The 20,360-nt window shown below is 38.9% G+C and overlaps 4 protein-coding genes across 6 annotated transcripts; 2 read left to right on the forward strand and 2 right to left on the reverse strand.

Moving 5' to 3' along the window:
* Nucleotides 1–3,664: 3,664 nt before the first annotated feature.
* Nucleotides 3,665–5,504, reverse strand: LOC133836423 (programmed cell death protein 10). 2 transcript variants are annotated; one of them, XM_062266905.1, is made up of 6 exons: nt 5,476–5,490; nt 5,185–5,402; nt 4,906–5,083; nt 4,705–4,838; nt 4,477–4,640; nt 3,665–4,024 (listed from the first exon to the last, which is right to left on the reverse strand). In XM_062266905.1, exons 2-6 carry the CDS (start codon nt 5,254–5,256, stop codon nt 3,940–3,942), a joined length of 633 nt encoding a protein of 210 aa, XP_062122889.1. In that variant the 5' UTR covers nt 5,257–5,402; nt 5,476–5,490; the 3' UTR covers nt 3,665–3,939. The 2 variants fall into 2 exon arrangements, with proteins under 2 accessions (XP_062122889.1, XP_062122888.1); XM_062266904.1 differs by having other exon boundaries at nt 5,185–5,504.
* A 122-nt stretch (nt 5,505–5,626) lies between these two features.
* On the forward strand, nt 5,627–10,269 carry LOC133836415 (transcription elongation factor B polypeptide 3). The gene is made up of 8 exons (XM_062266895.1): nt 5,627–6,068; nt 6,931–7,605; nt 7,667–8,113; nt 8,178–8,395; nt 8,466–8,560; nt 8,629–8,828; nt 8,889–9,180; nt 9,249–10,269. The coding sequence occupies exons 1-8, from the start codon at nt 5,988–5,990 to the stop codon at nt 9,326–9,328; spliced, it is 2,088 nt and encodes a 695-aa protein (XP_062122879.1). The 5' UTR covers nt 5,627–5,987; the 3' UTR covers nt 9,329–10,269.
* Nucleotides 9,931–12,964, reverse strand: LOC133836411 (transcription initiation factor TFIID subunit 5). The gene is made up of 5 exons (XM_062266889.1): nt 12,702–12,964; nt 11,330–12,636; nt 10,971–11,271; nt 10,539–10,885; nt 9,931–10,486 (listed from the first exon to the last, which is right to left on the reverse strand). The coding sequence occupies exons 1-5, from the start codon at nt 12,861–12,863 to the stop codon at nt 10,315–10,317; spliced, it is 2,289 nt and encodes a 762-aa protein (XP_062122873.1). The 5' UTR covers nt 12,864–12,964; the 3' UTR covers nt 9,931–10,314.
* A 116-nt stretch (nt 12,965–13,080) lies between these two features.
* Nucleotides 13,081–15,180, forward strand: LOC133836420 (peroxisomal membrane protein 11C). 2 transcript variants are annotated; one of them, XM_062266901.1, is made up of 4 exons: nt 13,081–13,285; nt 14,180–14,544; nt 14,607–14,666; nt 14,722–15,180. In XM_062266901.1, the coding sequence occupies exons 1-4, from the start codon at nt 13,217–13,219 to the stop codon at nt 14,936–14,938; spliced, it is 711 nt and encodes a 236-aa protein (XP_062122885.1). In that variant the 5' UTR covers nt 13,081–13,216; the 3' UTR covers nt 14,939–15,180. The 2 variants fall into 2 exon arrangements, with proteins under 2 accessions (XP_062122885.1, XP_062122886.1); XM_062266902.1 differs by lacking the exon at nt 13,081–13,285 and adding an exon at nt 13,606–13,692.
* Nucleotides 15,181–20,360: the final 5,180 nt, after the last annotated feature.

Here is a 20,360-nt window from a genome sequence, read left to right on the forward strand (position 1 = left end):
TTGTTTTTTTTTTTGTTTGTGTGTCTCAACTTTTGATGCACTCAAAAAGTGCAAAATACAAAAAGGAAAACAAGTTGAAGAAAAACAAAAAAGTTGAGGTTGCAAAGTTTCGAGTTGAATTTGCAACTTTTAGCAGTACAGAAGTGCAATTAATTTGCATATGGGCCAAGTTTCTTTCTCAGCGCCTTCTGAACTAAATTGACAAGAAGAAAGCAAGCAACAACTCTTGCTTATGTCGACTGAGCACATTTTTATTGCATACTTTAGAGCGCACGTGGAAATGCTGCGATTCTATCTTGACTATGAAATGGAATTATATTGATAAACAGGAAGAGGAAAGAATTCACTTTAAAGTGAATTTCACCAATTTCATGTTCGAAACATTATAAAGTTCACTATCCTCCTGACAGTTTGACCTCAATCGAGACAAAAAAAACAGCAAGAAAAAACAGAAATAACAAGAAAAAAAGAAAAAGTACCAAAGAGGAGCAGAACAGAACAGCACGAGGAAACGAGCACAAAAACTATCTTGGCTATTTACGCTCACACTCAAAGCTGGTGTTGGGAACAGAATTTCATGCGGGCCTCACGCACACATTCACTTACACACACACACACATATGCTGAGACTGTGAGAGAGGCTAACAATGTGTAGCATAGTTTTTGGGGCCGCATGTGTCGCCTTTTTTTCGACGAAGTGTCGTCCTTTTTTTTATAGAATCACATACACACACTACACATGCGATTGATTGCCATATGTCAAAATTGAACATATTCCACGATTAATCCTAGCTGTCACCCACATATACCAACACACACACACACACCCACAAATACTGTGTCGCGTTTTTGCCGAATGCGTGACATTAGATCGTTGCTTGCATTGGCCCCAAAATACAAAATAAAACGTTTCATAAATACTTGTGTATGCGTCTGTGTTTTGCGGTCGTATTTGTGTGAGCAACCGCAGTTGAAAGCAAAAAATAAATGTAATCAAAAAAAGCAAATTGCGAAAAAGTCCAAAAATAGTTGTTACAGTTGCTGTTGTTTGTTTCCCGTTCTCGTTCCCGTTTCTGTTACTGTTTACACACACACACACACAGACACATGCACATATACAGGCGCATTCAACGTTAGCTAACTGCGAGTGACACAAGACAACCGCATGGCAAACACCTGTCCCCTTCCCTCTGCCATTCAGCCTGCTATCACTGCTGCTGCTCTTCCTTTCTCTCTCTTTCTCTGTCTCTCTTAGTCACTGCTGCTGCACACGTACATAATCTGTATGTGTGTGCGTGTAGTTGTGCACTTTCTGTTACGCACGCAGCAGCAAATAACTTTTACGCCTCCCACGCGGCCAAAACTCTTAATGCTGTTGTTGTTGTTGTTGCTGCTGCTTCAGCTTCAGCTTCAGCTGCTGCTACGGAGCGCCAAGTGTCGAAACCGCCCCCGAATACCCGAAAATGGGGCACTTTTCATTTATCTTTCGGCGCTGCTGCTGTTTTCTGCTACTGCGGCTGCGGCTGTTACTGCGGCTATGAATATGAAACACACACAAGCAAATCATCACACGCACACATACATATGTATATACATACATGCTCTGCTCCAGTTCCCTCTGCCTCTGCCTATTCACGTTCTACGTTAGTGCATGTGTGTGTGTGTGCGTATGTGTGTTGTGCGCGCGCGCCTTTTTGCACAAATGCAATTTGTTTGTCAATTTTGGCTTACTTATTTATGCATTTCTGCATAAGTAGTGGCATAACATTAATAAGCGAATGCGCACATGTGTATACACACGTTTAAACATACATACATACGTGCATACTTGGAGCCATTTTCATTCAACGTTCTGTTTGCATTTCACATTCGCATTTGGATTTCTTTCTGTTGCCTTTGCGTGCGCGCGTTTATGCATGTGTGTGTGTGTGTGTGTGTGTGTGTGAGCTTGTACTCATTCGTGTGCTTGTATGTGTGTAATTTTACGTTGGCAAGCTGGTTTTTTTATCGTTTCATCGATATGAATGCCTCCCGCTTACACTTTTACTTTTCACATTCATTACGCTGCCTCTTTTTTCGCTTTGCATATTTTTTAACACTGAAGTTGGGGAATTGCAATGTTGGAAAACAATTAAAATATTGTTGTTGTTATCGCACTCGCGTTACAGTTCATTTTTTGTAATTGTTATTTAATGAGCTGCTCATTTCATTTCGATTTAAACAATGCAAATACGAAGAGAGAGAAAGAGAGCGAGTGGGGAACATAGAGAAGAGGAGAGAGCGGGCGGCTGCTGAGAAAACATTTTTCCCATTTGGTGTACAGCGAAATTTTTCGTGAGCTCGTTTGCTCCCCTTTCTTCTTCACCGCGCCTGGTCACACAGTGGGGCAGGCAGCCTTCGTTTCTCGCTTTTCGATTAACGTCCTGAATTGACTTGAACTGAACTTTGTTTTTTTTTTGCGTTAATAAAACGGCACACAATTAAATGTTTTCACTTGGCTCTTTTTGCGAACGAATACTTGAAACATTTTGCGAACCTTTTTGCTGCTGTTTCCTCTTCTTCTGCTCGATTGCTGCTGGGGCTGCTGAATTTTCAGGTGGCCTTTTTGCACTTCCACGTTATCGCTAGAGAATTTACATAAATGCATAGAGTTTACACTAGTTAACGAGTTTTACTTTGTAACGTTTTACATAATAATATACAACGCGCTTTTTATTTATTTTGTTTAACTAAATACTAGAGTTTAGAAAAAAACGAACTGCAACGTTTTTGATTTTGTACAGCAGTTGGATGATTTGAATGCGAAAACCGAAAAGTGGGTCACATCTCGGTCGCGCTGCTCGGCTGCTGGTTTGTACTCTGATTTCTATCCAACTGCCCAGCAGAATGGTGGCCCAGTGTGGAAAACGAATCGATTTTTCTGTCAAATGACACTGAAAAATGGGCAATTTTCTCATGCTCCCATCTCTCTTTGAGTCTGGTTCTCTTTTGGGGGGTTGCAAATGTAAATGCGCTGTTACTGTTAGGAGACTGTTAATGTTAGCAGGCTGTTATGGTTAACAGACTGCTTAGCGAGAAAGAAATGCAAGTTTTGGAATATAAATACATTTTATTTGTCGTTTTTGTTTTACTATTTCTACAATATGCGTTTTGTTTTTCTCATATAACATTTATTAAAAATAAAATAATTTTCTTCATTCGCTCGCTTGCTCCTTTGTGGCCAGCGGCGATCTCTGCTTCTGTCTTTCGCTTGTTGTTTTCAAATTGAACATATCATTAAGTAAGTGGTATTGTTTATATATGTATAGTTATCAATTTCAAACTCTAACAATTAAAAACAGTTAAAAATTCAATTGTTTCTCTTCTTTTTTTGTTTTTGTTTTCCTCATAGTACATTTCCTGTGTTCCGTTTTCATTTTAATCGCTTTTAACTAACATTAAATTTATTTTGTGTTCGCGTTTTTCTCCTAAACAAAAAACAAAACTCGCATGTTGTGTGATCCAACAGAGAACGTATGAATTATTTACAATAAATTGTAAATTAAATGAAATAAAAACAGAAAAACAAACAAATGACGCGCACAATTGACTAAAATACGAAAGAATAAAGTGTTCAGTTTCTAATTGCTAATGTTTTTAGCTTTTGCATTTTGTTTTCTTCAAGTTCAAGTTCAAGTTCAATTTTAGTTGTAGTTTTCTTTTTTGCATTGGAATTTAGTTGTGATTACAATTATTTAAATACATTAGGCCTATTTATCAATTTGTTTTTCTTTGTAGTACAACAGGTTTGTTTTCTTTTATTTTTGTTTCTTTGCAGATTGTGGATATTGTGTTCTTTGCTTGTATTTGTTGTATTGTGTTGTGTGTGTTGTTAGATTGTTAGTTAAACGTAAAATTAAAATGCCACTAAGTTTTGCATTAATTAAAACATTTAATTTTCTACTCGCATTTACTCTTAACTGTCAGCATTATTTGATTCGTTTGCCTTATTAAAAAAAGTGCACTTATGAATACTGCATTCGGCCTGTAAATAGAAAAGAGAAAAGGTGGTTAAATATTATAAAAAAAAAAGTCGAATGATTCTATATCAGCAGCATAACAATAATTGACCCACGTAAAATATTTCACTGAACAAATAGAATAAATAATGCCTAATCACATGGGCAATAACTGCATTTGAAATTTGATTTAAAATGCAGTTCACTACACACACCCACATAGTCATTGTCAACTGATAATATTGATAAATAAACGAAATCGGAACGACAATGGGATGACATCATTCCGAGTCCGGTCGGGGCGTAAGTTATTAGATAAGAAACCAGATACGTGACGATTAAAGAAACCGGCTGCTTTTTTGTTATTTTGTTGGTATTCTTTTGGAATTCCGTTGACGGTTATTGCTGCCAGAGTGAACCACTCAGCGATTCTTGATTCGTCAACATAATTTATGGGGCTCTTAAATGGCGCACTTACTGTCCTTCTTTGAAGTATTCCTTCAGCGTTGTGCTGAACTTCTTTGAATATTTAACAAACTCCTTCTTCCGCTGCTCGACAGCCTGCTTCCCAGTGACGCCTGGAATAAACGAACCAATCTCGTTGACCACATCGAGCAGCTTCTTTATGGCGCTAGCGATTTCCCCTGTAATCAAGCAGAGCAAGCAATTATAATAGACGAAGAACGGAAGAAGAGCAATAAACTCACTTGATTGTCTCGAGGAAGGTCTTGCGATCATTGATCTCATCGGGTATGCGACTGAGTATCACTTTAAGGGCCACCGACTTGCGATTCAGCTCCTGGAACGGTTCCTCGGTGCGTGTTAAGCGATATTCATTAACTGTGCGAAAAATAGAAACAAATCAGACACACACACACACACTCACATCTATAAACACAATACTCACGGTCTGCCTCGGTAATGTTGCCCTGCAAACGCAAGACGGCCTCATTTAGGTTGACATTTAGATCGGCGCGTCGCACGATCGACGCAACGAGGTCATAGCAGAAGCCCGGATTGTTCTGCTCCGATTTGAGTATCGCTGAGCGCAGCGACTGTGCTGCTCCAACGTCGCGTCGCTCGAGCTGTAAACACAACAACACAACACACAACCACACACATATATAGTTTACGCAACATTGCATTTAACTGGGACGACGGCAGCCAGTCCCCACGGTAAACTTACCTGTGTGAAAATAGGCCTCAGTATAACGGGCAGAACGAGAGACGAAGTTGGCTCACGCTCGCCCATGGTCATTTTCTAAGACGTTTCGTTTCGTTTGCTTATTTTTTTGAGGGGGGAGGGGCGCGCGCGTTGTTTCTTTGTTATTTATGTTACTGTCGTCTATAACAACATCTGGCACATGCTGAACTCGCTCGCGTTTGGATGATATTGAGCACGATCTATACAAATTAGATTAAAAAATTAACAATAATTCACAACAAAATGGGCACAGTGTTGCCAACACTGCAGTACTTGTAGTGTTGTTGATTGCCTATCGATTGGTCTATCTATCGATAGCACACTTGCTGCCAACTGTCACAAACAGCTGAGCTTCGCAGCCAACTTCGTGTGTCTCGCCATTGCGTGCGTAGCTCACTTCACATCACACACACACATTGACCGTACAGCTGTTGTTCAGTGCTGTCAAACGTCGAACTCTTAAAGTGAAAAGTCACACACAGTTCGTTCGGTTCGAGTGAGTGGAGAAATAATTATTAAATATCTCTAATAATTACAAGTATTAAAGCAGTTATGTTCTTAACATAGCAATCAAGACACTAGTGCTCCTAACTGGGAGACCTTTTCGTGCGCGTGTGTGTTGTGTGTGAGTGTGTGCTGTGTGTGCGTTGTTTGTTGTGCCCTCCATTTTGTTGTTTTATGCAATTTACTGGAAAACTTTGCCAACCGAGGCTGCCTGCGTGCCATTTTTTTATTGCCCCCAACGAGTATTGCCCACTTTCCATATCGCACTACACGTGAGAGTGATGACGTCCACCAGCAATCTGGCCGATGTTGTTCGCCACTATCAACGCAGCATTGAACGTCACAACGAGGATGAGACACGCGTAAGTTTTTCCCAATTTTCCTCATTTCCACTTCCACATCTCATTCAATTGCCACCCAATCAGCATTTGTCGCGAGAGCAGCGGCCTCTCTTGACACTGCCATTACTGCCACTTGTGTAATTCCCCTACTCCAGGCAAGTGGCGAAAACAGTTGTTATACCCGGTATCTAAAGGTTAGGTAGGGTATGAGAAGTCAGTGGAAAGTGAAAGTGTTTGTATATCACGTAATATACTATACGAAGTTAACTGTCTAGAAGTTTTAGTTATTCGTCTGTTTGTTATACCTCTCCTTTAACACCTATATCTCAGTTAATATAATGGCTATATTCACCAAATACACAACACAGTCCCAACAGCAAATATCATATATCAATAGCAACAAAATAATAGCAGCATTTTTTCAGTTGCATCTGTCAAACTTAACCTTTAAAAAATAGTAAATGAGAATATTTTTATACTTTGAAGAGACAGAAGAAATTTTTGGTCATGAAAGGGTTAACTGTTTTGGGTAGCAGGTAGCTGAGAGTCGAGCACTCTCCGCTTCTGATGTGTGATGTACGCGCAGTTCTATGCTTGCAATACCAGCATGATGTCTATGTGGTAGTTGAAAACCCGTCAAGGAAAAACTCAGTTCACTTCCGGTGAAATTACTTTAAATAGGGGATGCATGCGCACAGCTGCTTATGTTGCCTCTCCCGAGTATAACTCAGCCGTATCTTTTGTTCTACATCCAGCATACTAAAGTATCTAAAACAATGCCGAGGTAGAGTAAAAATATTCGGAGTTTATGCTAATCCACATTCATTTCATTGTCATTGCTGCTTAATCCGAGGCTAACACATTACTACCTGCCTCCCCTTAGCTGCTACACTGCATCACGAAGCTGTTTAACCTGCCGATCACATTCGAGCACCTGCAGGAAACGGGCATTGGCAAGACGGTGAATGCGTTGCGGAAGATCAATGGCGAGGTCGGCGTAGCTGCCAAAACTCTAGTCACGAAATGGAAGGCGATGGTCGCTGCTGAGGAGGAGCCGACAACAGTTCAGAGTAGCCACAGCAACAGCAATGAGGACGACTCGAATCGCTCGACGAATGGTCGACGCTCCAGCGAAGAGGATCAGGATCAGGAGAATAAGGGCAGCAACAGCTCAGGCACCGAGGATACGCGCAGTACACAAAAGCACAAGTCCTCTAAGTCGCATGAGGAGCGACGTCCCAAGTCCAGTGATCACAAGAGCAAATCCAGCAGCAGCAGTCACAGCCACAGTCACAACAGCAGCAGCAGCAAGAGTCACTCGAAGAGCAGATCGGAAGGCGAGAAGAAGCACAAGAGCAGCAGCAGCGATGAGAAGTCGAAGCATCGTAGCAGCAAGGAGCAGAAAAGCAGCAGTAGCAGCAGCAAGTCCAAGGACTCGATTAGCAACCACAGCAATGCCAAGAGCACCAGCGAGAGCAGCAAGCAAAAACATCACAGCAGCAGTAGCAGCAGCCATAAAAGTGATCACACCAAGTCGAAGCACGAGAAGAGCAAGGAGGTGAGTGACACAAATGGAATACATTCTAAACTATATTTAATTCATACAATTTACTGCACAGGACAAATCACAGCATCACAGCAGCGAACAAAAGGTGGCCAAAGACAAATCGGATAAACACAAATCTTCCTCAACGTCAACGTCGTCGTCAGCCAAATCATCTTCATCATCATCATCGAAGCGAACACGCAGTCCACAGCGACTGGACGAGGAGTCGCCCAAGTCAAAGAAACCAAAAAGCAAACCCAAAGCTGATGTTGTGGAGCAGAAGGAGACTGCCGATGGTTTTGATTCCAGCATGGGCGCCAATTTCGATGATGTGCTCGGCATGCTCAATATGCCGCTAAGTGGCAAGAAGAGTGCCCTTAAGCCGAAGATTTCCCCCAACAAACCAACGCCAACAATTGCAACTAACACATCCTCTGCCGCTGCTTCAAATTCAGCCAAGCGATTACCTCCAACTGCAAGTGTTCCCAGCAACATGAGGCTCACCAGCACCAGCACCAAGGTAAAGCAAGCTAGTATACTTAGTTATCTGTGGAGTTTACAATTCATTCCCTTTTAAATTTCAGAAACCAGAACTTCTGGCGCCCTCGGCTAAACTTGAGCCATTGGATCCCAGCATAGCCCTCGAACTGCCAACCATATCGAACAACTACAAACCTATGCCTCTCAACCAAACGGTCATGGATGTGGTCTTCAATCACGGTGTCAGCAGCAGTGTCCACAGGGCGCCGAGGATCAATGAATCGGAGGCATTGGCAGCTGGAATTTCATCCAAGACAATGCGGTATGAAATTCTGTTGAAACTACTTTTGTCAACCGTTTCATTTGCTATCTGTAATTCTTTATTGCTGCAGCACCAAGATCTACTCTGGCGTCAGAACCGGACAAATTCTGCAGGTGCCATCGCTCTTCGATCTCTGTATTCGAGTACTGCAGAAGAACATTGATGGTATGCCCAAGATATAATCATCAACTTGATATGCTTATTTAACTAAATTTGTGCCACTTTTTGAACAGCTCTCGAGTATACGGGTGGCGTGCCCTTTGAGGTGCTGCGTCCCGTCTTGGAGCGTGCCACACCGCATCAGCTATTGAATTTCGAGGAGTACAATCCATATCTGATGGAGGACAGCGATGTGCTTTGGCAGCAGCATGTGCACCGGCATTATCGCGGTCAACGCCGCGAAGAAATGGAAACATGGCGAGAAATGTTTTTGGTAACCAACAGATTATCCATTAATTAATTAACATAATTTAAATGTGATCCATTTTCACAGCGATGCGAGGATGAAAAGGCACGTAGGCTGAGCACGATCGCCGAGAACATAAAGGCATCACAGAAAATCAGTGAGGCGCCTGTGCGGAAAACTCAATTGGCTTTTGTTGACTCAATGGTGAAGCCACCGCGCAGTGTGCAACGCAAGCAGGAGCAATATGGCACCAATCGCAAGCTAATTGCCACTCCAGCAGCTCGTGTGGCGGCGCTGTCTAATGTGACGCCCAATGCTGCCAAGGTGGGCGATGCCAGACTTCGAGTTCTTGGCTCAGCGCGCGATGCAGCACAAGTTTGTGAGTAGCAAACAGTATCAACTACATTTTAAAACATTCTTCACTAACTATCTTTATTCTTTTATCAGCTGCGGCTCCGATGCGAAACAAGAAGGCACCACTCATGGCTAAGGCGCTGCAGTTGATACGTGGACGGCAAAGGCGCTAGGCAAAGTCAATTATAATGATATCGGATTATAGTTATGCATATACTCATTTGTTATTTATAACACTCACTTTTGTTCCGATGATCTTATGGGATCGTTGATAACACAGACTTCAAGTTCCACAATGCAAAAGAAAACACAATTCATATGTCAACCAATCAATCAATTAGTTAATTATCATGTCTAATGGGCAAACTATATAAATATTTTTTTGTACGGCATACCAATTAATTTATTCATGTTTTTTACCCCATATTTATGCATGTAGCTCATAAGTTCTAAAATCGAATAGTTAAGCCTCTTGTTAAAACATTTATGTATCACAGTTTGTCAACCAAGCGACATCTAAATAACTTTTGGCTGGTTGCAAACTAATTGTACAATATCCACAAATCGATTTATTTTACGCTTAAGTTTTGATTATGTTTTGTTCCAATGGGCTGTGCGAGTGTCCAAAATAATTGTGAGTACATACATTTGATTGTACATAGATTCAGATACAGATACTTACATATACGAGTATATATATTCAATATATAGTTGAACCCAGCAGCTGTAATTAGTCGATAACTATTGAATTCAATTTGACTTCTATTTTTATTCAATTCAATTCAATTGATTCAATGCAACTTATCTATTGTTAATCAGCACATTAGCTGAATCAGCAGCGATGCAGATGATGATGATCATGAATATGTATGTATGTATAATAGTTATATACGAGTATGTACACGATGGCGATGGAGATTGAAAGCATCACGAATTAGTATATTATTAAAGTAAAAGAACCTATCCTATATATTGTGAAATTGGACTTGTTGAAGCAAATGGAGAAGCAGGAGGAGTCAAAGACGTAGACAGGAAGAAAACACGTTGTTCCACTTGATAGTAACAGTAATACTTATTATACAGACTTATTACAAATAAATTATTTTAAAACAAATTACGAATTACAATTTACGTTTACGTTTACGACGACAATTCCACTTCAAGTGCCTATGCAGTAGAGCGTTTTACTGCGTCCATAAAATACATCGACCAGACGCTGGCAGGAACTATTTAGAGTTAAGAGACGATTCGTTGTAGCTGATGAGGATGATGACGAAGATGAGTATGCCCCGCTGCTGCTGCTGCCGCCGCCGCCTCCACTACTGCTCTCGCTGTGGAGTTACACCATTAAATAGATTTCAAGAGTAAATGACTTCGACTTACCTCATGGGAGCCAGTTTCTTGATGTCCCACAGTCTTAGGCTGCCATCGCTGCACCCCGTGGCCAGCTGTTGGTTGTGTGCTCCCCAAGCCAGCGAAGTGACGCTGCTCGGATGATCCTTTAGCTCGCTCAGCTGTGCGCATGCAGCTAAGTCGAATATGCGCACCTTAGATTCATCCCCTGCCACAGCAAGCATCTTGCCATCGGCACTAAACCCCAGACTAGTTACAGCTTGACGGCAGTCGGCAAAGACGCGCATCAGCTTGCCGCTTGTAGCGCACCACAAACGCACCGAGTGATCAGCGGAGCCGGTGGCCAGGTAATTGCCATTCGGATGAAATGCGACGCACTGTGAACACAAAGATAGGAACATTAATCAACGTCAATGATATTCAGTTTAAGGAGCTTAAACAAATTGAAAGTTTCTCTCTTACCTCAACGTCTTCGGTATGGCCTGCATAGATGATGAGCGCATGCTCGCGCTCCAAGGACCACAAGCGAGCGCTCAAGTCCTTGGAACCAGTCACAACGTATTGGCCAACGGGACTCTCATCCAAGCACCAAATGGGATAGTTATGGCTGCGATAGATCGCCGCACACTGCAAATTGTGAGCTCGCCAACAGCGCAGGGTACAATCCTTGGAGGTGCTATATAAGAGTGGATAGTGGGTCGAGAAACGCACGCTGGTTACACCACGAGTGTGTCCACGCAGTTGGAGGCCGCCAAACTCGTTGCTGTAAGACCACATAGGATTAATGACAGGATTACTTGTGAATGCTTCTAGACACTTACAAGGAGTTGTCTGCATATTTGTTACGCAGCGCTTTCTGGCGTTCGCGTCGCTCTTCGGCGCTGCATTTTGCTGCTGCAGCCTCCTCACTGTCGCTGTCCAGTTCCTCCTCTGGCTGCTCGTCGTCACGGCAATTGTTCAGCTCCCAGCTGCATTGCGAGTGCGGCGCTCGGCGGTACAAACTCTTGCCTCTGCAACGCTGCTGGTTCAGTTGCCACAGTTGCACCGCAGAGTTGTCGAAGCCCGCCAGCATGTGGCACTCGTTTGCATCCACATGGGCCGAGGTGAGGCCGCGCGAGCGTTCGCTAATCCTGTAGAAACATGGAATCTCAACTTGAGCCTTGAGCAGCTGTGTGGCGGAAGTCTTAAGTGTTTGCAGGCAGGCATCCGTATTGAGTTTTGCTTTATCCGAAGCCGTCGGCTGCGTGGCACATTCCTCCGTCTTGACATCAGCCTCCAGTTTGAAGATGGGCTCTTCTGGTGCGCGTTTCTTGGCACCCGATTTGCTGGACTTGCTGTTGTGTTCACTGCTGCGGTTGTTTGACGTAGACGTTGCTTCGACGTAGCCATCGATGGGTTCCAATTCCTCGCTAATGCCTAACAGCTGATCCTCGCTGAACAGCCGCTGATCGTTGTCGACGATGTGAATGTGCAGCCAGGTGTAGAGCAGATTCATAATAAGCACATGACCACGTCCCTGCAAGTATGCACCAATCTTGTCCACCACCTGAGCCGTTGTGTGCAGTTCGTATTTGGAGGCGCGAAAATGCGCCACAGTGGCATCTGCTTCGGCTGTCTCCAGCTTGGTGCAGCCCGAGAGTATTTGTACTAGTTTCATAAAGTAATCCAGCTCTGTGTCGCCGGTGTTTTGTGCCTCGCTGGCAAAGCGAATGTGGCACTCGGAGGCGGCCGCCAACTGCGCCTCGCTCGTCACAGAACAGCCGTTGATCTTCGTGGGTAGCGGAGCGTCGTAGAGATCGACAGGCGCAACGAGGTGTGCGTACTTTTTCAGCAGCTCGACGGCGCCCTTTGATTCGCGAGCCTTCAGCAGCTCCAGGTACAGATGACACAGCATGGGAGCGTAGAAACGTTTCATTTCCAGGCGTAGCTGCTCGGGTTGTGCCTCAACAAACTGGGAGAAGCGTTCGAACTGCTGGTCGACCATATGCTGGTTGTTGGTGATGACTTGAACGTTGGAGTAAGTGAAACTGTTGCCGCCATGCAGATCGTTGTCCAGCATTTTGTTGACTGCAAATTGACTCTTGTTCTGCAGCAACAGAAAATCCGATTTGCGAAACTTTTCGCTACCCTGAAAATGCAAATGGAAATGTGATAAACGCTTAACTTAAAATTTTTATTTGCATCCTTGCTTACCACGTAATTCTTTTGCTTTAGAAGCAAACCAACGGCGGCCCGCATCAGATCGTTTTTCGATGTTTTCTTTATGACAGACTTGTTGCTATTATTGGTGCTATTGTTGCTGTACACAGGCGATGATGCATGATTGTTGTTGATGTTCGCATTCGGCAAACTCATATTTTTGATACGTGTGTCCTTATCCGAATCCGAATCCTAATCCCGTCCTGCAACTCACTGAAGCATCCGTGCTGCGTGTGACCGCAACTTCAATTTCAAAATATACCACAAACCACTGGCTGCAAACGGTATTTTCGAATACCGCGATGGTCGCACTGCATTCCGGTATAGTGTTGTGCAACGACAAGCCGTTAGTGTTGCGCACTCAAGCAACAGCTGTTCGAAAAGTGATAGCAGTTTTTATTGTGTTTGTGTCGTGCATCAGTTCGCGCGGCAGTTTTTACTTGCATTTTCGTTATTATTTGTTATCGCAGTTACACCTTTCGTATATTCCAATTAAATTCATTAAAAAAATGGGCAGCACAACAAAGTTTGTAAACGAATTCTGTGATATAATTGATTCCTATGGCGGACGTGATAAGGTAAGCTAAAGCTAAAGCAATTTACAGTTATGTACATATTTTAAAAATCATAAAAATATTAATTTATTTAAGTAAATAAATGTGTTTTAAAAAAACGCAGCGTGGCAACTTAAATGCGGCGCTATTGATAGGTTCGTCAAATAGCGCTCCAACAGGTTTTTCATGTTGACGCTTGTAGCTTTTGGTTTGTTGTTGTTCCGCGAAACCTTGAGCGAAGTCGGAAGAGCGGCATTATTGAACCTTGCCTTACTTTTTCTTATGGTATTTCTGCAATCAGCCTAATGCTATCTGCAGTTAATGTTTAATAGACTCTAAGCAAGCGTGAAGTTCAGATAATGCTGCAGATTAGCGCCGACAGAACGTTAACCCGCGAAGAAGTGAAAAGAATCATCGGCAATGGGAGAAAGGTTAATAAATGAAATGTCCATGGTAACCATGACAATAACGGCAAATGGCCATCGAAAAGTAATTCAAAATAGTAGTATATTGATTGGTTATTGTTTTAATTACCACATTTTTTATTAAACTGCCGTTTATGGAGTGCTTTCAACAACGCCAACAAACCCTAAGCAAACACCTTAAAATATTAATAAAGGCCAAGGTAAACATTGAATTGTCTTTGCCACATAAAAGAATAAAAAGAATTCCCCCGTCGACGCCAAGCAACACTCGAGTGTGGAAGGAACGACTGTCAAGATGTTTGTAGCATTCGTTGTATTCTTTTTATCGCTGATCATTTTTTATCTGTTTGTGACGACTGGAAAGCAATTTCATAAATTGCAGTAAAGTGCAAATAAAAATAGGGCCAAGTAAATAGTCGCATGTAAGATTAAGATGTTCGTGTGAAGTTCGTATAATTGACTAATCTCTTGATTAACATATTTTACGTCGCAGGTAATGAAAGCACTGTGCTACAGCGCCAAACTCGTGGCTGGCTATCATGCCAAGCGGAATCCGGACTTGGCCAAACGATATGCCATCGCCAGCTCGAAGATATCTGGAGCGAGAGCCACACTGCGACTCATCGATGATATTCCCATGATACAGTATGCCCTCGAGTACGGACTGGGACAGGATGAGCCGGATCGCATTATGGCCATGCTGGGCGTGACTGCCAATGTTGTGGACCTGCTCTACTATCCCATCGAGAAGATCTGTTGGCTTTCGGAGCATAAGATTGTGGATGTTAAGCATGCTGATCAGTGGGACAATGTCAACTCGATATTCTGGGTGCTCTCGGTCTACTTGAATCTAATGCGGTAGGTTTATCAGATACAAATGCTTCAATTTAGAGTTTAATTTATTTTCATTTGGTTTACAGAACTCTTCGCAACTTTTGGCTGAACCAGGAGAAGCTTAATCGCAGTCACCAGCTGAGCAGGTAAGCAATTATCTTCCTTTGCTTTTCACTTAATAAACTTCTCTTTTTTCTTTAGTCCTACTAATATTGACGCCAAGTCCTTGGCTAAGCATCGGCTGGAACTGATGTCCGTAGTCCGCATTTCACTGGATTTTGTGCACGCAGTCAGCACATTGCCCAAAGGATATCTGTGGGGTGGCAAACTGTCCACCTTCCAGGTGGGATCGATTGGCACGCTGTCTGCTTGCTTGGGCATTTATCAAATCTTTGCCAAGAGAAGACTGAATAAATAGATTGCACACAGTGAACTTCAGTGAATTTGGTCAGCACTTGGTCGAACTAGTCCTAACGCCTTTTGTATGTTCTGTGTTAGTTGGTAAGGATCATTTGTGTATAGGGCGGGACATGGAATTTGTTTATAGCAACTGAATTTGTTGTATTTGTATGTATGTATGTGTCATGCGCACTTGATAAGTTATTAAATATGTAAGCACCAAAATATACGAGTATTTGTAAAACATCATCAAAGCAAAAAGCGTGTTTTCATAATGGAATAATTGATGGCTTAGACTTGTATTTTGGTCTGTGTGTCCTTTATTATCTATTCCTTCTTGTTTGTTCATGTTGATATACACAATACACTTTTAGTTTGCATATTCAGCGTAATGTTTATGTTTATGTTTGTGTTATGTCTTGTGTTTAACTATGTAATTTCATTTACAGGCTTATATATTGTCGACTCTTTGAGGGTATATGTATGTATATAGTTATCAAGATTTCTTCTTCTTTATTTGTATGATCTATTTGTCAGTTTTAGCAGTCATTATTATTGTTGTTTACATTAAGTTTGCTTTTGATTCTCAACTTATCCACTTAACAAAACAGAATCTCAATTGAGTTGCTTGATTTTTCATTTTTCGATATATTACATGGAAAGGGGGAAAGGGAATTCGTGTTATTTTTCACACCTGATCGTTTAATTATTTTTCTCGTTTATTTATTGTTTGGTATTGCTGTTGCTGTCGAGGCAAGTAAATACTTATTAACAATTATTATAGTTGTTACTGCGGCTGTTTTTTGCTGTCTTCGATTTAAGCTCTTTAATAAGTATGGGGTGAATTTACATACACATATATATATTTTAGATAAAATTAATTTAATTCATAATGCATACAGTATAATATTTATGATTTATTATTAGCCTGTCCTTTTCTTTATTATTAATTTTTAAGCGCATATTTCGTTTTGGTTTTTCTTCAATCATTAAAAATCTTTGTTAGTTGATATTAATAGATATTGGGATTTGTTAATTGTTTAATATACCTAACTATTTGTTTATTATCTGCTTTGATTACAGAACCTAGTACATGTATGTATGGATGTTACTACATACATTGATTGATGTACTTATGCCTCATGTCGGTTGCGCTTTCAAGCATTTTGAAAATGCCGTAGAAAAAAGCATCAAAAAATTCAAAAAACTTCTGCACTCAAAATATGTTCAACTTTGTTCCATTTGCTTTGTTTGTTTGTTGTTTCTCTGTCTTTCATAATAACTGTAATGCAATTTGAACTTTAGCTCATAACAATTGTTAAATACATAAATAGGTATATATAATATATATATATATATATATATATATATGTGTGTATGTCTATATAGTATATATACTAGGTATGTACGTATTTTGTTTTTATTTATTTTTTTTTTTGTTATCATGTATTGTATGTGTCTGTGTGTATGCATGTATGTATATAGTATGTATATGTATAGTATGTATATATTATTAATATTTTTACTTATCGGAAGCTATTTAAAATGGCACTGCAGTAATTTTGTTTATATTCCTATATAAGGTGGGAAAATCAATTAGAATTAGGGTGAGAACAGTTCCCTTTGACATAGATTTTTGGTAAGCCAATGCCCAATGCCAATGATGAAGCTGAAATACCCCAAGTACTATAGTGTATTATTCTAATACCTTGCTATATACTTTTTAACAATATGAACTTGCAATAGCTTGTATAAGTTACGAATCTTCGCTTCGCTTCGAGTACTCATATTCAAATATTCATCTTCTTTTCTTTTTGTTGGTTGTTATTAAAATATATGTATATGGTACTTGATTATTGCATTAAAAGCTTAGTAATGTTCATCATCATTATTAATATTATTATTATTACTTGTCTGTTTTTTTTTTGTTTGTTCATTTGTTGGTTTCTTTGTGTATATATAGTGTAAGTAGTATACATATATAATAATAGTATGTCTGTATAATAGTCTTTTTAAAAACCGTTCTTATTGCGTGTTTTAATCATTTGTTTTCTTTTTAATAATTCATTTGTATTGTTTTATGCTTTGTTTTTTTTTTTTTTTTAACACTTTGCCGTGCAAATATTGTTACGTTTAAAATTCAATTTGCAAATGGTTTTTGCTAATGTTCCCCCAAAATGTGTCTCACATGTCGCTTGTGTTTCTGTTTCTTCAATGTTGTATTAAGTATACGAGTAGTATACATATATGTGTATATATAATTATACTCACTAAAAATATTCATCGTAAATATAGCTAGAAGTAGTGTTAGCATAGTTTAGTTTAGTTTAGTTAGGGCATGGTAAATGGTAAATGGTAAATGGTAAATCGTAAAGATATCGCCGAATTTATAGATATAGAGTAGGCAATTGGTAGTTGTTGTTGTTGTTTTTGTTTTTCTGTATATGTAACTGCTTTTCACCTTAGCTGACATTAAAAATATGATTTCTATGCATGAATATACTGAGTTATAGTTATGAGTCTGTGTCTGTGTGTGTGTGTGTGGAATCGCTTAAAAATAAACGTAGATTAACATGTGATTTATTAATAGTTTTGTAAAATACATTTAGTACTCGAATATTTAATGTATTCTGCATATTTTGTTTGTTCTTTTCATCTTTAGTTTTTACTTTGCTAAAATTTAATATTATCGGTTTTGCGTGGGAAGCGTTCGATTTTGGTTCCATTACATTTCGTTTTATTCAATTCATTGATACATTAAATTTCTTATATTTTTAATCAACATTTTCATATGTTGTTTTTCTCATTTTCATTTTGTTTTTTTTTGTGTTTAAAAAATTGTTTTTTTCTTTTCTTTTTCAAATAATACTCGTAATAAGGAAAGCGTTATGGAAAATGTTTAAAATTTCTGTAATAGTTTCGTTATTTAAAAGTTTAGCTCGTAAAAGCGTTAAAAACATTAAAGTAAAAATATATGTATGTACGTAAGTATGTATGACTTTGAGGTTAAGTACCAATATTGGGCCCGGGTGATAAATCCCCTAAAGGGCCTTAAAATGTCCATTTAAAAGTATTTAATTTGCATTTAATTTAGTTTAGTAAAAGTATATAAATTTGAGTTATTTAAAAGTTAAGCATGTCTGTAGTATGTTCTAGTGTTAGTGTTCATGTCCTTTGGATGTGTTGAAGAAAGAAACCAAGGAGGAAAACGTATCGTAGAGTTTTGCATGGGTAAGTGTATGTGTTAGTCGTATAACTTTCTTTAGCTGTTATCCACTTTAAAACACTCGTATTAATAAAATAGTGCTGCGTGTCGCAACACTTGAGTATAGAGTTCTCTTTTTCATATTAATTGCGGTAAAAAATATGTTTCAATTTAAAATGGGCATTTCATTTTCCATTATCTGATAAGAAATGAATCGAGGGAGACAAAGTTGTGTGTGTGTGTTTTCGTTTGTGTGTTTTCGGGTTTAAGTCTTATAATTACATTGTAATTATATTATAATTCAGCTAAAGCACCATTTTATGTATCTATAAATGTCCTTCCATACTATATACATTGTCAATTTATTATCTAGTTAAAGGTATATGTTCGTTATATGTATACGTGTCTGTATATGTTCATTCGCTTCAATTATAGATTCGATTATTGTTTATATACTGCTCTGGTTTCTGGTTTCTCATCTTTATGCATTTACTGAGTTTGGTAAATATTCAAATTTGCGTTACTATTCCGCACATCGTATATCCTGATTCTTGTCTCGTTAAACATTAAAACTATAATTAATATATTGTTAGGTATATGTTTTTTAATAAGTGTATGTGTATGTGTATATATATTTAAGCATTTTGATTTGTGGTATTCTTTAAAGCGATTTGGTTTACCTTTGAGTGGGTTTTAGCATTATTATATTTATTCATTTTTATCGTTTACCGTTTATCGTTTTACTGAAGGCATTGACTAATGTATGCTTAGGCTTGCGTAGGTTATAATAGGTATACTCGTATATTATACGTTTTATATATGTGTAGGTATATATAGATAACAATGCATGATAATGATAATTGTCTAGCATAGCTACTTATTCACTTAACTCTTACCTCAACTAAATACACACCGCCGACCAAATCATATAATTATTATTGTACAACTGATCCAAGTCCCAGGCAAATGAAACTAAGCTAGGCGCTACAACAGAAACCGTTACACTAAGAGGCCTCCAAGATTACCCTAAACCCGCGTTTCATTCAAATCTCTATTGATTACTTATTGAAAATTGCTTATTGTTGTGTAGTCATCTATATCCGAAACTAAAATTCAACTAAGTTGTCGTACATTTACATTTTAACATTTGGTTTTAGCTTTATTCGAAGTCTACCATAAAATCCCTGTAGGTTCTCAATGCATCTCCGCATATCTGCATGTATTCTCTTCCTATAAGTATAACAAAATACTTTTAACTAAAACAACATACTGATTTATCATGTTTGTCAAGGGTATTAACTGAACAAATACCTATTATTGGCGTTCAAGAAGAAGATTTTCTTATATAAAAACCCGTTGAATCGACTCTGTCATCTATAGCTTATGATTAGGGAATATACTTATTCTTATTAGCTTCTCGATTTTCGATTCTTGTATTTATGTTTTGGAGTATTTTAGTTGCATGGTAAAGTAATTCATAATTTGATTGTATTTATGCTTAAATTCGTTTGAATTTAACCTTTGATATTAGACTAACTGGAAAGTAGTATCAGCATGGGAAGCGCAGGGTTAGTTAGTTGTTAGAGGAGTGTTGTGAAAGTAAAAGAGTAATGTGGAATTTTGATAACAAAAGCTTTGTCGCATGTACTTGTATATTTGCTTGAAAAAGTGTTAATGTTAATAATGAATGTTCACTTAATTTAAATTATATTAAAGCGTTGTTAAGTACAATATGTAATGCTTTGCTATTACATACATATAGCATCGAGATCCTTTCTCAAAATACATGAAAAATAATGTAAGACATAAATAATAAGAACAATGTTTTTTTGGGCTTTAAAACTAGAACAGCCAAATAGGTGACCATGATAGAAAAACAATGTTTTAACAATCATCAAGCGTATTGTAAATATGTTTCAACAAAATAATCGTAAACCTAATAGCAACATTAACAAAACAAAAAAAATATAAATGAACTCATAACTGTATAACAATATCAATGTGACAAAATTCATTTAAATTCACAATTTTTAAATTGAATTTAAAAATTGCAATTTCCTGAACAAATCGCTCACGGACAGATCCAAAGAAAAGTTTTTGCTTTTGCTAATAAAAAAGAAGCTATAAAATTTCTAATTAATAGCACAACAAAAAATTAGCACTAACCTAATTAATTAAACGAAAAAATAACGAAAAAGAATTTTCATAATAGGCTAACTTACTTAAGGCAGACGAA

The sequence above is a fragment of the Drosophila sulfurigaster genome, chromosome 2R (genome assembly GCF_023558435.1).
Source record: "Drosophila sulfurigaster albostrigata strain 15112-1811.04 chromosome 2R, ASM2355843v2, whole genome shotgun sequence".
Classification (NCBI taxonomy): Eukaryota; Metazoa; Arthropoda; class Insecta; order Diptera; family Drosophilidae; genus Drosophila; species Drosophila sulfurigaster.